General features: G+C 40.9%; 1 protein-coding gene across 1 annotated transcript; it reads right to left on the minus strand.

Moving 5' to 3' along the window:
- Positions 1-200: 200 nt before the first annotated feature.
- TMEM62 (transmembrane protein 62) lies at positions 201-18,894 on the minus strand (the record flags this gene model as incomplete). Its single annotated transcript, XM_010148050.1, has 13 exons — positions 201-527; positions 1,424-1,542; positions 2,374-2,478; positions 4,051-4,135; positions 5,079-5,192; positions 6,826-6,985; positions 9,020-9,175; positions 10,033-10,155; positions 10,304-10,428; positions 12,447-12,588; positions 16,108-16,153; positions 17,459-17,596; positions 18,724-18,894. Coding segments are annotated over 13 exons (1,811 nt in total), but the record flags the coding sequence as incomplete, so codon positions are not given.
- Positions 18,895-19,177: the final 283 nt, after the last annotated feature.

Consider the following 19,177-nt stretch of genomic DNA (forward strand, 5'->3'; position numbering starts at 1 on the left):
CTGTGTACGTCTAACACCAGAGGAGTATATAATACATACTGTTACACATTTGCTGCTTAATGCATCTCTGTAGCGATGCAGGTGCAGCTTCAGATCTTGCCGCCTCGTGGCTGGGCTGTATGGAATTCCAGCATCACAGAACTGTAGGTTGCGCCTTGACAGTTTTTAAGTCAAAGGACTTCGGCCACTGACATTGTACTTCAGGAGCTCTGACAGTTTTTCATTTCTACGATGTAAGTTCTGAGCTCCGATGAGTTCAGCGTCCATGTTTTGTAGATCAGAGCTGAGCTCAGCGCCACCAGCCACGTCCTCATTGGGGAGAGGAAGAACGCCAAGGTCCCGTAGGTACGCTGCAGGAAATAGCAGGAGTAGACCTGCCAGGCCAGGAGGAGGGTCATCACCAGGTGAACGAGCACAACCATGAGGCATCGGACGTGACGGATGTGAGAACGGAAGCTGTGACCCTGGCATCGCAGCAGCAGGCACCAGCACAGATAGGCCATTAATGGCAGGTTGAAAAACAACATCTGGAAAGAAGAGCAGAGAAGAAAAACAGGATGAGCAAGCCAAGTGTTCTGGGTAACGCACATGAAGGCATAGAAGGATAAGAGCACGTGAAACTGTCCTACTGTAAGGGCTGAGTACAATTCCCAGAGCTGGAATCTCAGGGTCCACTTCCAAGACTCTGCAGCTGATAGGGCTGAGGCTGCCTGTGCCTCAGTCCACCCCTCCCGAGCAAGGCACTGACACACACCTAACCTCCCTTGGCACTGGTTCAGGGATCTAGACTTGGCAAAATACTGTCACAGTGAGACAGGGAAGGTCCTTATGTCAGTTCAGCGCCCTGACCCAGCCCACTGTGGCGTCAGACAAGTGTTAGCCCTGGCATGAGGGAGGGACATGCAGCAGGCAACACTAGCTTGGTCTGCTTAAATGCCAAGGAACTACACCCTCTCCTTCAGACTAATGGCAGCTGGGAAAACGAGGGCAGCCGGGTCAGACTGCTGGGAAAATTGTACTTGGACAGTGACACCTACTGATCTGAATGGTTATTCAGTGTGCAAGGGCTGCCCTCGCCATGCAGCTCTGTTGGCTTAATCAGTGCTCCCTGGCTGGGAGCCGAGGACAAAACCCCAGATTTTGAGTGTGGTAAATCTGTAGGCATGGCCTCTAATGCAGACAGCCAGGTAGTCCAAAGTGACATCAGAGAGAGGAAGGGAGAAGTTTGAGAAAATAATGCACAATCTCCTTCCTCTCTGCCCTTTAAATGTGCAGAAAGAGCTGTCATCGTTAGGCTTGGCCACTAACCTTCTCTAGCCTTCCAAGACCCCTTTCTTCATAAAAGTATTTAAAAAAAAAAAAAATCAGGAAAGAATTCCCAGAAGAAAGCAGTTTGTCAGCCTTAATTTTTATAAATACATACCTGTAAAATCCCAACCACAAATGTCAGACTGCCCTGCAAGAAGGAACCACCAACGAACACTCCAAAGGAAAAACAGGCCCCCACCTGGCCATCTATCAGTTCACCTACAAACCACGGTCCTGAAAGAGAGGAAGCCAAACGTAAGAGCACCACCAGGAAATACAAGAGAGCTCAAACTGGTTAACCAGGGGAAAATTACTTCTCTATTGCTCGTCTGTACTCATGAGCCTAACGTTTTCGTCTTCAAACAGCGATCTGGCAGAACTTCCTGCCGTGAAAATGTCACGGTACGCCAAGGAGTTGTGGCATGCAATGAAAATACTTTTAAGCTGGTTTAATCTCTGCGACAATTTTCAACACCACATGCAACATTTTCCTTATGAGAGAAGTGAAAAGTTAGACTCTTTCAAATGCTGGTTTTCCCCAGGATTACAGAAAGACGTGGTTGTAAACAATTCCAGCTTAGGTCAGCTTCGAAGTCCAAATGGCCAGGCTGCACTATGTTACGCTTACTACACTGAATGCCAAGAAAGTAGCTATTCTAGTAACATATTATCAGGGGAGAAATAAGCTAAAATTGTTAGCATCAGAGCCGAGACGTCTTGCTGACATGTCATGTGAAAGGTACGTTCCATATACACATTTTACACCCAGGTACAACCAGATCTCGACGCAAAGAATAAGTGAAAACCAAATTGAATTTAAAAATACTTTCTTGGCTTTCAGTGATTTAATAATGTGTTTAACTAATTTCAGGGCTTCTCAGTTAGGCTCTTACAAACAAACCTTTAGTCTCTTAGAACATTAACTTTTCAACTTCTACATAGATTTTGTAACTTCAGTACATTTTCCCCATTCTCCAAGATGTTAGAAGCCTCATTTTTCATCAAGATCTGACGTAAAATTTAAAACCACTGATTTTTTGTCCTCCAATACTCTAGGTTACTTACCCAGAATGGTGTATAAATTCAGAACCAGAATTGAGTAATAGAAGGTGTTTGTTTTACTGAAGACATGAAGGGAATACGAGGTCAGAGTAAGTAATCCTGGTTTTTCTAAACAGAGACAACATTTAAGAAAAACACACTTGATTCAGGTTGCAACACACACATACATATATATATATACATATAAATATACTGGTCTTTCCGAAACAAATCTGCATATCATTTACTCATTCTGATAAATAAAAAATATGAAAACAGTATTTTGTACGTCTACAGAACAAATGCAAGGGAATGTATTTCTACTATTACTGTGGTAACTGGAAGTAAGGAACTGATAAATACAGCAATCTATGTTAAAAACAGCAGAAGAAGCTGCCATAGTAAGTGAGAACACTTACTGTGTGTAAATAAAACTGAACGGCCATTCTATACCCAGAAAATGAATTTAGCTAGAATGAAAAACAAGGAGAAAGATGACATTAAATGAGAAGTAAGAGATTCAAATCAGTAACTGTGCAAGCCCAAAAGGGCAGGTCAGCACGGACTAGATTAACTGGGTTTTCTTTGACTAAATCTACTTGGCGAGACCTGATAGGAACTCAGACAAACCGAAGGCTGGGCATTAAAATGGCAGCTTTCTGACAAGTGTAGCGTGTTTGCAAAAAAATTTTAAAAAGCTGCATTCATGTTCTATCTGAAGCAAACAATTCATAGCTTGAGGCCAAGACAGCCTTCCTACAAAGGTTTGTGTTTAGCGTTTCACTTATTACCTGGCTGCTCCTCTCCCGAAGCATTAATTCCCGGAGCGCAGGCTTGACCTTTGGAAATCAACCACTTTAACAAATTTGTTCACTGCTTTGTAAAACGTTTGCCGTGGGCTACAGGGACCTAGCTGGCCACAGAGCACTAGCTCTTCTGGGTTTTAGCTGCTGAGTTCCATAAAGGCAACTAAAAGTCTATTATTCTTCTATGTGAGCAGTTGCCATCATTACCTCAGGATGCTGTGTGATTATGAGTGTAATGGAAGGGACATACGGTGACATGGATAGGAAGAGAGGTGACTTCCAGAAAAGCCTCATTAGTAAGGTGTGGTTCGAACAATTGTTTAAAGGATAAACACCACGAGGTTAACAGTATTGATTTTTCTTGACCAGATTTATCACAAACACAATACCAAGTTATGACAGAACTGGTCTTAATATTATTTCAAGAAAGACCCAAGCCTGTTCGTGCTCTTTGCAAATATTAACAGCAATTATTTTTGTAGGAGGAAGTCTCTTTCTTCACTCGGGTGACAAGGGAATTCTGTGCCAGCTGGAGTGAAACAAGCACACATACAGAACCAATGAATAAAAAAAACATTCCTTCTCCTATGCATTGGATACTTCAGTGAGAAAATTAAACCCTTAGACTTAAATTAATTGAATTTTTGCTTAAACACAGATGTCGGAACAAGGTTTTAGTTTTTAATTTACTTTATTTGATATATTGGAGGTTTTCTAGGTCCCCTTGAAAGCAAAACAGTGGCTTCTGAGAACCCAATCAACCCTTGCAGTCCTAGGTGCAAAATGTTTTAACAGTGCAGTTACTGATATACTGTTAGGATACAGATAAACAGTAAAAAACAGTTTGGGGAAAATGAGATCCTCTAAAAAACCAAAGACAAACATAGGTTCATACCTTTGAGTGCTGGCTTTTGGAGGTATCTGAAAGCAACGAGCAAGGTGATCTGAATCAGCACCATCAGTCCAAAGAGCACACGAGCCTGCAAAGACAGGTTTAACTCTAAGTCAGCCCTGGAGCAGCGGCTGCCTTTGAGCATGCCTTCGGGACTTTACGGAATGACGCAAAGACTTCTGACTGAAATGCATATTCAGAGCCTGACAGTGTCACTGAACTGAGCAGGAAAAAGAAAAGAGTTAAAGTTACTGGGCTTGCATCTTACTGAACTGGCTGAAAGCGACAGACCTGAATCTTTCAAATATGGGGTTTGTAAAACACATCCCTTGAACAAGGGTAAATCCACCTCCTAGCTGAAGCATTTTCTGAGTGCTGTACTGAGTAGGGCTGCAGTTCAAGACACTCTGGATAACACTGGTTACTGATGACCAAAACTAATATAAGAATTTTGCACCCATTATGATACTTTCTACAGTCACGTGCACTCTCCTACGTTGTTCAGTACATGCACCTGAACTATTCTGACATGCCTGCTTTGCATGTACTGAGCTGTAACGCTTCAGGATATGACCTGGAACTTACAGAAGCCCATGGGAATTTTGCCTTGCCCTTTGCTAGAGCTAGCTACAATGGCAGCAGCTGCTGTCAGACTTTTTCCAGCATTCTTGCCAGAACACGTATTGCAACAGATCACAGTGATGTTTTCTTTGATTTAACGTTTCCTTTTTCTACTACTCTCTCCAGTAGCTTCTCTTCCATTTCTTGCTTGCACAAAACGCGTGTATACCTATGCCCCAAAACGAACAATCGTGACTAAGTCCAGGAAGTCAACAGTCTGCATCCACCACTGCTGCACACTGGTGTTTGAAGCATGCAACTTGAGAAAGGAAAGTGGAAATCTTTGTGAAATTCCAGTGGAGTCATATCTGGAAAAGTGCATTTAAGTCTACCAGGAATTAGTAAAATGCCTCATGCTGTCCCTGGGGAAACAAACATGGAATGACAGCTGTTTTGCTGGAAGCACTTACTAGAACGTGGTGGTCAGTGAGGAGAATAACAGACGGCAAAAACCCAAATCTAAGAGAGAGGTTCTCTTCCATAGCAAATATATGACTCCGCCTGCTAATTCTTCCTGAAGCATCCTAAATCGCCATAAAATAAGAGAGCAATTAGATACCAGGAGTGGAGAAAATACCTAGTCAGAGTTACCAATTACAACTGCAGCTTTCCTAGAGAGACCCAGTCAACGCGTGCATGCCAGGCATGCTGCTGCAGTACGTACGTCTGCCTCCAGCAGATCGCCTACTGTCGGTTTGGTAGTTACAAGTAAACTGGCGACTGTAAGGTGATAATTCGAAAGTGTTACACGTGAAGGAGATCCTGTCAGAGACTCAGCGACTTGTGGAAGACCATGATTATCAGCCAGCACTACCACTTGTTTTCTGGAAGCTCAAGTCTGGGTAATAGCCCATCTTAAAATTCCTCGAAGCTTTGCTGTGCTTCTTTCCTGGCATATTCGCTAGAAACCGATATTGAGAAGCAGTAACAGTGGCACATTTATTCAACAGTTTGATATTTCTCCATGTGTAACACTGACGCTGCATCTTCCAGTACACAATAAATGGTTTACTTCTAGTAAAGGAACCAGCATGTTTAGTGTGATTACGGCTGAGGCAACATTTAGACAATGCCAGGAACAAAGTAAGGCAATTGGGTACCCATATTTTCTCTGGGTACTTAACTCAATGCTTTTCCTCCCCACTTTCCCCAAACTAGTCAGTTAAAAGATGTAATAGGGATTTATGACTGGAAGGGAAAGGAAATTAAGTTTTAAAAATCCCATTCAGTTACCTGATAACAAGCATTTACTTGCAAACAGACTATTGCTCTGCAGGCCTGTATAACCCTCTTCAAGTGTCAGTATGGTTTGTGCATATGTTTTCATCATCATTAAGAAGAACGAAAACTAAAGTGCTTATAAAATGCAGCTGTGCCAAGTAAAGCATCACAGTAAAGCAGTATCACTCTTGTTTTGTGGGAAATAAAGCCTAGCTGGGTTCTACCAAGCAGAACAAAGCCAACTTTCCCATTACTACTGTGAAAATGCGCAGAATGTTAAAACAGTCTGATCGAGTTCTTCGAAGGCCACTGGAAGGTACAGAAATAAAATATAGTACCAAGAACAGAAGCATTCACTGAAAAACGTGTTTGGCGTTTGTTTGGCTTGGTTTTGGTTTGGTTTAGTGGTCGGGGTTTTCCCCCCCTTCACCCCCACCCAGTAATCTATTATCAGTTAAGTCTGATGTTCTGGGAAACAGAAACTGTATTTACTGTCAGCCTGGAAGAGATCATGGAAAGAACTTCAAACAGATAATAAAAGACAGCATTCCAATCTTCCAGATCCATATCCTTTGCCTTCTGAACATGATGTTACTTCCTATTTTCTTTGATCAAGCCCTATTATTTTTTTCCAAGACAACCTTAAAAGTTAATTGTTGCCTGTTATTCAAAATAATTCATTTTTGACCAATTACTTGCTCTTCTGTCACATCCTGTTACATTTCTTGTGAAAAATAAGAATCCTTTCCTTTGTCCAGATGCTTTATGAATGTTCTGCTCAGCAGTCAGTGGTTTTTCATTTAATAAATCCTTTGGGTTTTCTAATCAGACAAATATGAAAGGAAGCCTGTTACCATGTATTTTGTCCCTCGTTACGTGACGGAGCAGACATGACAACACAAAATGCAATACGGAGAACGCAAACAGGGGCCGTACCTGGGCAGTCACCTCTATGGGATGGAACCCTTGGCTGTAGTTTTGCGGGCTCCACTTCAGGACATAGAGCGGGCCAGAGACCTGATGCGCATTCCCCAAGTGAACTCCGTCTATGTAGACTTTGACGGAGATAATGACAGAAGGAGAGAAGGCCAGGATTCTAAGGAGTGAATAAACAGCAGAACAAACAGATTTGTTACAGGACTTGCAGATTTGTCATTATTTCCTGAAGAAAAGTCCCTAAAGATTACGCTACCTTGTACTTCAGAGTTGAGGAAATACAAATGAAAAAGGTGAGATATCTGTAGGCTAATGATGACGTGGTCACTCTTTAGAAGTTCTGTACGGTATTGTGCAAAAGAACAGGAGAGAAAAGTGGGTCGTGGAACAGATGGAAGAGTGGCAGAGATCCTCAGGTCATGGCAGAAATCACCTTAGAACTCCTGCTGCCAAAACTTGCTAATACAAGTGGGATGTATCGCCCTGCACACACGCAGACATATCACCAAATACTTGTAGATGTCCTCACTAAAAATTGCCAGTCTCTCTCCCTCTCAAGTCCTTTTTTGGCTGTGGCTTTTTCTTGTTGTTGTTGTTGCCTGGGTTTGGGTTTGTTGTTTTTTCTTTTTCTTTTTTGCTGGTCAGAATATAACTGCTCAGTCTTTGGAAGTGGATTTAGGAGAAATGGAGTGCTCCACAAGACTGGTATGGCAGGTGTGGCATACCCACAAATGTAGTGTCACTTGGCAGCGCTTCGATTCAGAGAAAGAGTGATACTAACAGAGACTCAGTATATGGCACATACAATTTCTTTAATTTCTGGTAATACAAAAGCCATTCCAGAGCATATTTCAGTCAACTGAAGGAGTCTCATATATTTATGGTGAACGATTCTGTCATATTATATCTTGTGAGACCCCACCTGGAGTACTGTGTCCAGCTCTGGAGCCCTCAACATCAGAAGGATAGAGACTGGTAGGAGCGAGTCCAGAGGAGGCCACGCAGATGCTCAGAGGGCTGGAGCACCTCTGCTATGGGGACAGGCTGAGAGAGTTGGGCTTGTTCAGCCTGGAGAAGAGACGGCTCCGGGGAGACCTTACAGCACCTTCCCATACCTGAAGAGGGCTACAAGGAAGCTGGGGGGGACTTTTTATAAGGGCCTGAAGTCACAGGACAAGGGGTAACGGGTTTTAATTGAAAGTGGGGAGGTTTAGATTAGCTATCAGGAAGAAATTCTTCACAGAGAGGGTGGTGAGGCACTGGAACAGGTTGCCCACAGAAGCTGTGGATGCCCCATCCCTGGGAGGGTTCAAGGCCAGGCTGGATGAGGCTTTGAGCAACCTGGTCTAGTGGGAGGTGTCCCTGCCCATGGCAGGGGGGTTGGAACTAGATGGTCTTTAAGGTGCCTTCTAACCCCAACCAGTCTGTGATTCTGTGATTCTGTGATTCATATAACATAGTATCGTATAATATAATATAAGAATGTTCAGATAAAGTTCTAAATAGGAAACCAGAAAGTAGGTAGAGTTGGTAGGACACTGCTTCCCAACTGAAAAGTATGATGAACTTCTTTTGACTGTAATCCCGTGTATGCAATGCACCCATATATTTCATGCATATTGGTGTAACAGCAAGTATAAGTTGTTCAAAAGGGCATAGAAATTTGAAATACAAATGAAAAAAAAAAAACACAGAAAAGGTTGAAATGGAAAGATGGCAACATTTAAAACAAATATGAAAATTGTCAGAGGCTTAAGATGTTTTAATTTATAAGATATGTAAAGCTGAAAACAAGAGGCTAAGAAGTCTGAAGCGAGAAAACACTTAGAAAAATACTTAGGCAAAATCCTGTAATCAGTGGAGGCAACGTGAACACGTGAGATTAATAAAAGAGATGACATGTTAATCTAACTCCACCAGTTTTGGTTGCATAAAGAAGTTGAATTGACTTTAGGGGAAATAACTGTATAAATAAACCAGACATGAACTACTACAATATATTCTCCTTATGATACCAAGTGAGCTCTCAGGAACAGCCTTTCAGAGAGAAATGAGTTTGGAGAACAGGGGACACACACATTTGAAAAAAGGTTTTATGTATATACATGTAAATAGAGATGTACGTTATAACCAAGAAAGACCCCCACTATTAAAATATACTTAAATACGGTGAAATCAAGAGATTACAGGGTACCTGATATGAGTGGAATGAAGAATGTTGACTAGTGGTTCATGAGCAGAACTGCTGTAAAGGAAGGATTTGGGATTGGTGATGAGAATTACAGGCCATTCTTCAAAGTTAAGATCTGCAAAGCTAAGGAGGTCATGATCAAACACAAGGATCCGGTACCTATAATGACAGGGAAAAGACGTTGTTGATACTAACTGCTGCATGCACAGCTGCTTCCCATGCTTCCCAAGTTCCTAAACAGAACTAGTTTGATTTATTTTCCATTTATTCTCTTCTGTAGTTAACCCTGTACCAAGCCACTCTGCTTTATTAACTGTATAGCTGGTTACCTCTGGTCAGGTTCATTTGATTATAATATAAATCCCCAAAGGAACACTCAAAATCCCAAATGTCCAGATCTATTGAATTTTGCACATGAATCAGGTAGATGAACACTGTGTTAAGGAATTCAAACGTCATGTGCATTACTACCGTGCCTGGGCAGGTACTCTAGCTACGGACAAAGAGACCAGTGCGCTCCCTTCCCATATGCTTACAAGTATTTTTCTTAGGGTTACTGCAGAATAAAAGCTAATATGTTTCCACGTAGCATCGGACACTTTTTGATATGCAGCTGAGGTAACATTTCTCAGGTAAACTATTTTTGTCTCTAAAATTGTAACAGCAGGTGCAGAGCATGGGTAAGTAGTGATGCTGAATTTCAGTACAATTTATTTGTCTGCTTTGAATACTAAACACATACTAAATGGACAGTTAGATATCCTCTTTTGAATTGAATTTCTAAATATCAAGAATGAATTTAAAAATTAATTTATTTAATTTATTATCACACTGTTGGCATAAGGAAAACAAAGATCCCAAACTTACACTCAGAGACATTTTTAAAAAGGATTAATAGTAATAACCAGACAGGCAGGTCTAATGCTTATTTCAGATTCTCCCACCAGCCTAAGGGGGAATCACAGTACAACCAGGTAGGCTCCATATCATAATTTGCTCACAAAGGGTTTGCTTACCTCCTATTATCCATCCAGTCTCCCAGTTCGAGCTCCAGAGTGCCGCCAGGGTGCTGAGTGTGCAAGGCTGGCATCAGCCCACCCATTGTATGCAAATGTCCACATAAATAGGCTGTGGCAGAACTAGTAAAAGGACACAAGAATTGTGATTGTTTGGGTGGGAAGGAAGTAACACTGCAGAGAACCTTAGCAGTGACAGACAGGTATGTGAAGAGAGGCAAGAGGGGTACTTCAGACGGCAAACACACATGGAGAAAAAGAAATAGCTTACCTCATTAATGTTCGTATTCCTGGGGATGGGGAGATGATTGTTGAGGTGGGAAAATGGCCAAACCAGATAATATGATTGCTGTGCAGACTTTCTCTTGCCATCAAAGATAACTCGTTCATTTGGTTCTGAAAGGGACAGGTGTTTGAAAGACAGACAAACCAACCTGGTTAACATTCAAGCTATTTGGAAAGAATAGCAAAAGGAAAGCAGAAAGAAACTACTGAAGAATGCAATTCATCCTTTTTGGTTTTTTTTCTGGTTTGGGGTGGGGTTTTTTTCCAGCAAATACTCCCAGTTGGACCTGTGCATGAACAAAAGTACTCCTAGGTGCGTCCTTAAAATGTGATGCTGGAAAAAGAGTGAAAACAAGACACTCAACGCCTTCCTTGCAACTGAACACAGTGCAATATAAAAAAAGACTTTGGGAAATGAGATTTCCATCCTTTCTACTGCTTATTTATACAGCGAGAGATGACGTGCTTGGGTTGATTTTACAAACATATTTGCCTTGCAATTATCATCCCTACTATCTCTGCGTTGCTAGGTGGCCCTTTATAGGCATGACAGACCACAGAAACTGCGTGCCATACGCTTCAGCCATTTAACTGGGTGAACTACGATGCTGAATCTTCAAAGTATTACTCAGCCATTGCTGCTAAAGTCAAGCAAAAGTAACACTTTACACAGCAGGTAAGACGTGTCTCCTTTACTTGACTTCCAGCCTTAAATCAACCACTTACTGTCCAGAGAGACTCCCAGTACCAATAAGATCTCAAAGTCTAACAGAGGAGGCAGGAAAACTGAAACCAGAAAAGAACACAAATCCCCTCTCCCTGTTTTGCAGATCGTATTTAGGGTAACCCAGAAAACCACCAACATATTTCTTTCCCTCCTACCTGAAAAGAAATGCTGAAGGACATAAATAAAGGAAACAGATACAAAGGTATATTAAAAAAGATTTGCTTCAGTGTACCATTCTGGGTCAATGTAAAGGGCTTAAGTGAAATTTTATTTCTTTTGCCTTTCCGAATTCGGGCTTTAAGAATATATTTAATTAAGCCATGCAAGCAAATCACTGATACAAATCCAATTTATTTTTCAAATTGTTGGTAGGGGTTTAATTCTTAGCAAAGTTTTTAAATTTTTAACCTTTACCGTCAGTTTTGTGCAAAAATCTGCCAATTATGCTCCCTGGACTGCTGCTGCTGGGTAATTAGCAAGCAAGTGATTGACTGACTGCAGCCAATGGCACGAGCTCTAGACTCTACTGCATTTCTTAGCCCCTTGAGGGTTTGCAAATCTACTGCACTCACTATGGATTACAGTAAACAAGAACAGTACTTGTCACTCCTGCATCACCTTTCTTCTAAGTATCACGAAGCACTTTACAAACACTTAATTAAATGTCAAGCCTCCTTTAGCCAAGATTAGATGGAGAACTTCACTTTTCATTGAGGCCATTACCACCAGCAAAACATGACATCTGTTTACCAGAGCACAGTAACTCCCTGCCAACACTTCACAAGAGTAACTCGAGAACAGCAGCATATGAACAAACTGCAGAGAAAAATCAAATTGGAGCAAGATGTTATCCAAGCTGACATGTGACTTAAACACTGGGATTAATGTTATTCTTTCAAATCCCTAGTACGTAATTTTTATAGTCTCACAAGATTAGACCTTGTTTTCATAAATGACACATTTCTCTATAGCTTTACATTGCACATTATTCCATTGATAAGCGCAACTCTCTCATCTGTAATATTAATGAAAAAAGGTATCTAACAAGCAAAAAGGAGTGAAATGGTCAAGTTTGGTGTGGCTTTTTTTAACTTTATGCAATAATAAGGCAATTATTACTCAAGTCTATCTAAATGCTAAGAAAATATTGACAGTGTCCTTAAAATGTCTAATTTGACATTTTAAACTGGATTATTTAAGAGAAAAAACACAGATACTCTGTATGTTGGCACATTCATTTTTCTAAATAAGTGTCCCACATGCATAACAACTTAATGTAAACAAATGTCGACTCCTGTAGATGAACACCAATCTTTCAGACAATTCTCTATAAAAACAAAGAAACAAACCACTATAGAAGTGAAACAGCCAGCAAAATGGAATTCCAACACTTTTAAAATACCGTGTTCAAAATCCCGAAGAAATTATAGGGTCTCTTAGGGCCTGGGCTGAGCGTGGCATCCACACAGATGAATGAATAGTTCCCAAAAGAGGTGGTGTGGATGTAATGGAAAGAACCATCTTTATGCCAGGCAGAATATTTCCTGCCAAAATAAAAAGGAAATATTGCTGTTAAGAAAGCTTGCAGCAATGACAGAAATGACCCGCGTAGTATAAGTGCAAGATTTCTTGCATCAGATTTCTTGCTCCATCTTGGTACTGCAGCAAAGTTTCTACTTAAAAATCAGCGGTATTGAAAAGTCTGTACTTGAAAAATGAGGCATTACACGGTTCATCTGCTATCTGACAAGCAGCAGGCTGGCACACAAACAGCTGAAAAAAATGAATGCGCTTTCCCTGAGCAATATGGTACATCTTATGGATATAAAGGACAGGCCAGCAGCATAAGCAATGCAAAGCAAATAGGCAAGATGACAGGACAGCAGGATCTGACACCACTCCTAATTAAAGGAGATCTGCAAACGGAAAAAAACCCAAAAAGATTGTCTTGTGTTGGTACCTGAGAGAATTTTTCAAAAATAATTTTTCCCTCCTTACCCAGAAATATCAGGGACATCCAATCTTGTCTCCACTATGAATTACTACGATGTATAATGATCAGCTGTTTTTGAACCTTTTCACTTATTTTCCAAAAGATTCTACACTACACCAGATCTTATAAATAGCAAAGAAGGCAGCATTTACTCTGGCTTATGACTCTCTTGGCACAGCAAATCTTACTGGTTGTCCTATCACCTGTGGAATGTCATCACAATTCTTCACTCAAAGAGTAAAAGGAGAGAGCAAAAAGGGTTGCTGCTCTTTTGCATGTTACCTGATGTTAATTCAGCTCCTGATTCTTAATCGTAAAATGTTCTGAGAACTGTAATGAGGGAAGGACTTCAAAGATATATCAAATAATTCCACCTTCCCGCTGCTGCCATGGTTTTGTGCTAATATTGGCTAAGATAAATACATGTAAAGTTGAAGATGTACGTTGCTTTCTCTCTTTTCATTGACAACAGACATTTTCAGTTAGAAAAATTTCTAAAATTGAAATGCTTTTGAGATGCTGTGCTACATGGGAATTGCACACATCCTCCACTGGCAAAGACAGATAATATTCCAACTGAGAGTACCTACTAAATTGCTCAATTAAGAATTAAATTCTATAACTAAAATGATTTTGAGTAAGTCTGAGATTAATTAAAATTTATGGGGTTTAACTGGGGGGGATGTTTTCTGTTTTCTTTTGGATGGTGGTGTGTGTGTGTGTTGGTTTGCCTTGCTTAAACTCCCTGCGTGACATGTGGAAGCTAACGCATTCCTGAGTTCATATGGTAAGTGTATTTTGAACAAAGCCATCCAGAAAACAGTTTCATGTCACTATTCCTCCACCAATCAGAATAAACACTAAAATTGCCAGAAATGTTGACCTGAACAGAATAAAAGCTAATATATTGATTTATATCGGAAAATTGTTTTTAGTATTTCAAATGCCACAAAGACCCTTTCACAACATTTATTCTTTTGAAGTTAATGTTACCTTCATGAACATCAGTAAGAAAACTGGAAGCTCAGTATCGTAAACCTAAGATTTCTGTCTTTAGTCCCACTTAGAATATATGCAACAGCTGAATCACCCTCTGCTCACGCTGTGGACGTAAAATGGAACCTGTGGTTTTGTGTAAGCAATATTTTTGTATTCCAATACAACTGCTGCCTCCTTTAATTTTAATATATAATGAACACCAGAATGTGGTGCTGAAGAGCTGTTTTCTCTAGCCTCTATTTTTATGTCTGCAAGTTACAGCACTCTATATACCTTACTGTCACAACAGTCCATTTCACTCTGCCATCTCCTCTCTCTCTTCCTGGAGTGTGGCACATTTACTAAAAATTTTCTTAATTTTTATATTTCATTAATGTATCAGAGTAAAAAAATGATCCCTGTGAAGATAGTTCTGCCTTTAGCGATACCTAATAGATTCTGAGGACTCTCAGGGCTTTTCTTCAGTCTTAGCTAGAAAGTATGATAAATATCATTCAAGTTTCTTTATTTTGCTATGAAGACAGACTATAATCATAGAATCACAGCATGGTTTGGGTTGGAAGGGACCTTAAAGACCACCTAGTTCCAACCCCCCTGCCATGGGCAGGGACACCTTCCACTAGACCAGGTTGCTCAAAGCCTCATCCCGTCTGGCCTCGAACACTGCCAGGGATGGGGCATCCACCAACGAAGCAAAACACACTGAGAACACATCTGTTTAGCAAGAGATTCTTAATTAATAAGCAAAGACTTTTTCACCTGACCCCAAATTTCACTCAGAAATTCTTAGGTTGGCCAAATTGCTTTGCAATTTCACCTTCATCCTTCCAATCCCTTTTGCTATCTGCATCTTCAGTGTGGACCAGAGGCAGGCGATACACAGATCTTTCCAAACAGTAAGCTTGTCCAGGCCAAACACCAACCCAGGGATGATCCAGCAAATTCACCGTTGCTACATCTTCCCATGTGTGTCACTAGGGCTTCTGAAAGCAGCCTTAAACTAGAGTGGAAGATTGATTCTAGCTTGTCATGTAGCTGTAACCTTGGCACTGCACCAGCACATCCAAAAGCCTTGTTAGCACCATACATTCATCCCTTCATGGCAAATCCATATGTCAATTCCATGATCCCCTGTAAATGCAGCTGCTGTAGGGTCCTATCTTACAGAACTTATAGGAAAACATATCTGCTCCTGCTAAGCCACATGGAACTGCAGCAGACGGAACAATCAAGATGTTTAATGTGTCCTTATTGCGAAGTGGATGGCTGAAGAGCCTCAATTAAAGTAGAATTTAGATTTCCACATCCTCCTCCTGTTCAGTCAAAGCTGAAAGCGCCACCAAAGTTATGAAACAAGATTCACGTCTGTGTTCAGATGCGGAGGCAGGAGAAACTGAGCAGTTAAACACAAGTTACAACTGAGGCTACTCTTACAATGTACAAGCAAAAGAGCCAGCTGAAGAGGGGGAGGTCTCCTCACCTATCTTCCTCTTTAAATCTCAAGCGTGTTCCTCCAGAACATTTGTCCCCCCATCACCATCATCATCTGCCTTCTTGCCTCTCTACTTTCAGTTTTCTAAAATGACTCAGATTTAAAGAAATGGCTCAGATAAAATTTAGACCCTATGACATGAAAAGCCCTTTTGGGTGTGCAGAAAGAACATAAAAAAGCCGAAGCTTTCTCTTGCTTTCATTTTCTTTTTTTCATCTATTTTAAGGAAGAAAATCATTCTTTGGAAATACTGGTTTTACAGAAAGGTATCACACAACTGTTCTGAGGAAACTGAACACATAATGCACAGAACATTTCCTAGACACTGGCAGATTTACAATATATTCAATTACAAAACAGAGAGGGAAGAGAGACAAGAAATCTGTGCAAAGAATTCTTCATGTTCTCAATCCATCCTGCTTTACTAACTGGCAGGATAGATGACAGAGGGAATAGCAAATATCCTCTTGGAGTATAGGAAAGTCGGTGAAAAAGCATATATGTGATAAGTGAAAACAGAGTATTGTTTAGCAAGTTTGTCCTTGAATATAATGGCACCTGTATGGTAAATAAAAGTACCTGTAATAATTCCGAACACTATCCAGGTGTGGAATGTTGAAGGAATCTGTAAGGAAGAGAAAAAAGGAATGAAGAAAACTTGCAGATCAAATTGATTGTTGACCTCTGTATTTTATCTCGTAACTTTGAGACAGAATAGTCTCAGCAGGCACTGAAGAGCTATTTTTTTTAAATGCATAATTGATGAGCAAACTGTCCAACTCAGCAGAGAGACATTGTATACTTGATGCAGTTGCCCTAAAAGTGGGAAAACTTTTGTCACTTAAGTTTCAAATCAAAGATAAAGTTGTGGTGGGAATGTAAATTGTCATTTAGTGGCTAAAAGCTAAGCCTGTGCCTGCACTCTGGCCATAAAGCTTTTCAGAAGCTTTTCGAGCTGGTGCATTCTAAGTAAGACCTAACTCATCCAAGGAAAATAAAGTAGCAGTAGAAACAGGGAATATAGCACGTGTAAAACACGTGGGGAACAACTTGGGGAAGTTTGTACTGCAGCTGAGGTCCACCTCTCCATTAAGGTTGGTAACAGAAGCCTGATAGGGAAATGGGAATAAAATGTCATATACGGGCTGTATTTGAGAAAGCATGCCCTTTTTTCCCCCACTTAGTGCTAGGCTTTCTAGATTTGCCCCTCCTGTAACAGCTGGCTTATATAGCCTACAAGTGTTTGAGTACTTAGAATGTAGCAACAGCTAAGATCTGTACAGGCTTTCGTGAGTTATTTCTTTTCAAAAGAAACAGACTTTAACTGCTGAACGTGTGATGCTTTTTAACTTAAACCTAAGTTTAAGTGGGAGAGGCCTCTGACAAGTAAACTGAAACCATTCCTTCATAGAATCATACAATCACAGAACGGTTTGGGTTGGAAGGGACCTTAAAGCCCATCTAGTTCCAACCCCCCTGCCATGGGCAGGGACACCTTCCACTAGACCAGGTTGCTCAAAGCCTCGTCCAGCCTGGCCCTGAACACTTCCAGGGATGGGGAATCCACAGCTTCTCTGGGCAACCTGTGCCAATGCCTCAGCACCCTCTCTTCCTTCAGCAGGGTAAGGTTACAATCGGCGCTTCTGTCAAAGATGGGGTGTGTAAACTAACATCTGAAGCTACCTTCTACCACTTGCCAGACAAAAGCAATAAATGAAGTCTCTTACTTCCCCAGTATTAATACTGCAGTAAGTGCCTGTAAGCACAGTGTGCCCTCAGTCAAGCTGACACATGGGTGGCAAGCCCTTCTACTGACTCATAACCCCCACAAACATGCCCATAAGTACCAACACTTCAGCTCTAGAGTCTTACTTGCCTACACCAGCTCTGTAATCACAGGAAAGAAAAAGATGCTTAATTTCCTTCTTACCATGATTCCCTTTGATGTCTATCCACTTGGTTTTTTCCATGACCCTTGATCTCTTCAGGATTGACTGGTAAATTTTCCATTCTACTTCTATCTGCTCAGATCCCAGTTTATCTCTTGTCTTGGCATCTGTCAGGTCACCTGGAAGCATATAAGGGCGAGATGCAACTAGAGGCCTATGCAGCTTACAGAAATACTGTAACGAGGCAAGCATGCAACCCAATCCTTCTGGTGCAAGTGGCTGCAGGCCTCCTGGGTGCAATCTGGACGTTCCTGTCATCTGGTCCAAGAGGTTACTATAAGAGTAAATGCCTTCTAAGGTGGATCTGGCAGCCTGTTCAAACATCGATCAACTGCAGCACTTTCCAGTGATCATCACTGCATTGCTTTTACTCATGCCATGCCACAGTGAAGAAAATTGTTACGCATTCATTATACCTAAAGATTCTAGTCACAAAAGCTTTGTTTAACTTCACACCTTTGGCATGACCTCAAGCTCCAGTTAAAGTTTGAACCATTCCCATTTCTGTTCATATAGTAAAGCCTCCCTGCATTGCTAGTTAAAAGATGAATGCTAACAATTTACCTTAAAGAGCAAGCAGCAGATAAGTAACCCTCTGTAGAAGCAAAAGTCCAAGTCTAGATTCTAAGGCGTCGCATACAATAATGGCTCAAAGTCTTTTCAATTTGCTTACCGAAACTTAATCCATTTCAACAGCAATAGCAAGCTATCAACTGAAATGGCAAGGCTTATTTCACCTGTCTTGGTATGACATGCTCAAATGGAAACCAGCAGCGAAATCTTACGTTAGTTCGCAGGTGAGTTTCATATAAATAAGCAGGGAATGTTCTGAGAGAGGAACCGACTCTTGATGACTAAATAGAGACATTGCTCACATCTGTAATTTCAAATACGAATAACGTAGAACGACTACCAGGAGGACAAGGAGGAAGGTAGCTGCTAGCAAGGACTAAGAGTAGCGACAAGTATTGGGAAAACAATAGCTATATTGCATAATTATTTATTTGTTACGTATAATACACACTAAACTCACCATCAGACTCAAGACACTGAACAAAAACTAATACTCTTGAGTTGAGAAGTTACTATAGTGTGCTACTAGCAGTCAATCTTCATCTGCAATTCCATTTCCATTCCTTAAGATACCTTAAGGCTTTAAAGTTCTCTCTTGAGATCCTAGAATTTTGCTGATTTGCTCTTCCTTTGACAGCACATTCAACAGGAAATTCACACTTTAATTGCTTACCTGTTGCTAGAACAAGTGCTGGCTGAATTACATCAATTGTTTCAGAACAGAATTTTTCAAAATCAGAAGCTCGTTTGGGATCCCGAAATCTACTGATATGAATATCTGACACCTGCAAAAGAAAAAAATGAAACTCTGTCCCAAGCAGAGGGTTATTGCTGCCGGGTTGTTCTGCAAAGACAAGAACACAAGAATGCATCTGTTGGTTGCTTACTGGGGCTAAACCATGACAGCAATATAAGAGCAGTGATAGTGATTCGAATCAGCATAGGGAATACAGGGAGGAACTGAAGTGGATGGCTAGGGGAGGACAGAAACAGAGTAAGCATATGGTATTGCATCTCTAACCCCTAAAATCACATTTGCATCAAGAAAATTTCCTTAAGTCTAAGGGCATCGAATAATATGGGGAAATACTGAGCTATCTTGTGGCCCTTGTTCTTGTGGGAGACTT

The sequence above is a fragment of the Eurypyga helias genome, unplaced genomic scaffold (assembly GCF_000690775.1).
Source record: "Eurypyga helias isolate BGI_N326 unplaced genomic scaffold, ASM69077v1 scaffold8743, whole genome shotgun sequence".
In the NCBI taxonomy this organism is placed as follows: Eukaryota; Metazoa; Chordata; class Aves; order Eurypygiformes; family Eurypygidae; genus Eurypyga; species Eurypyga helias.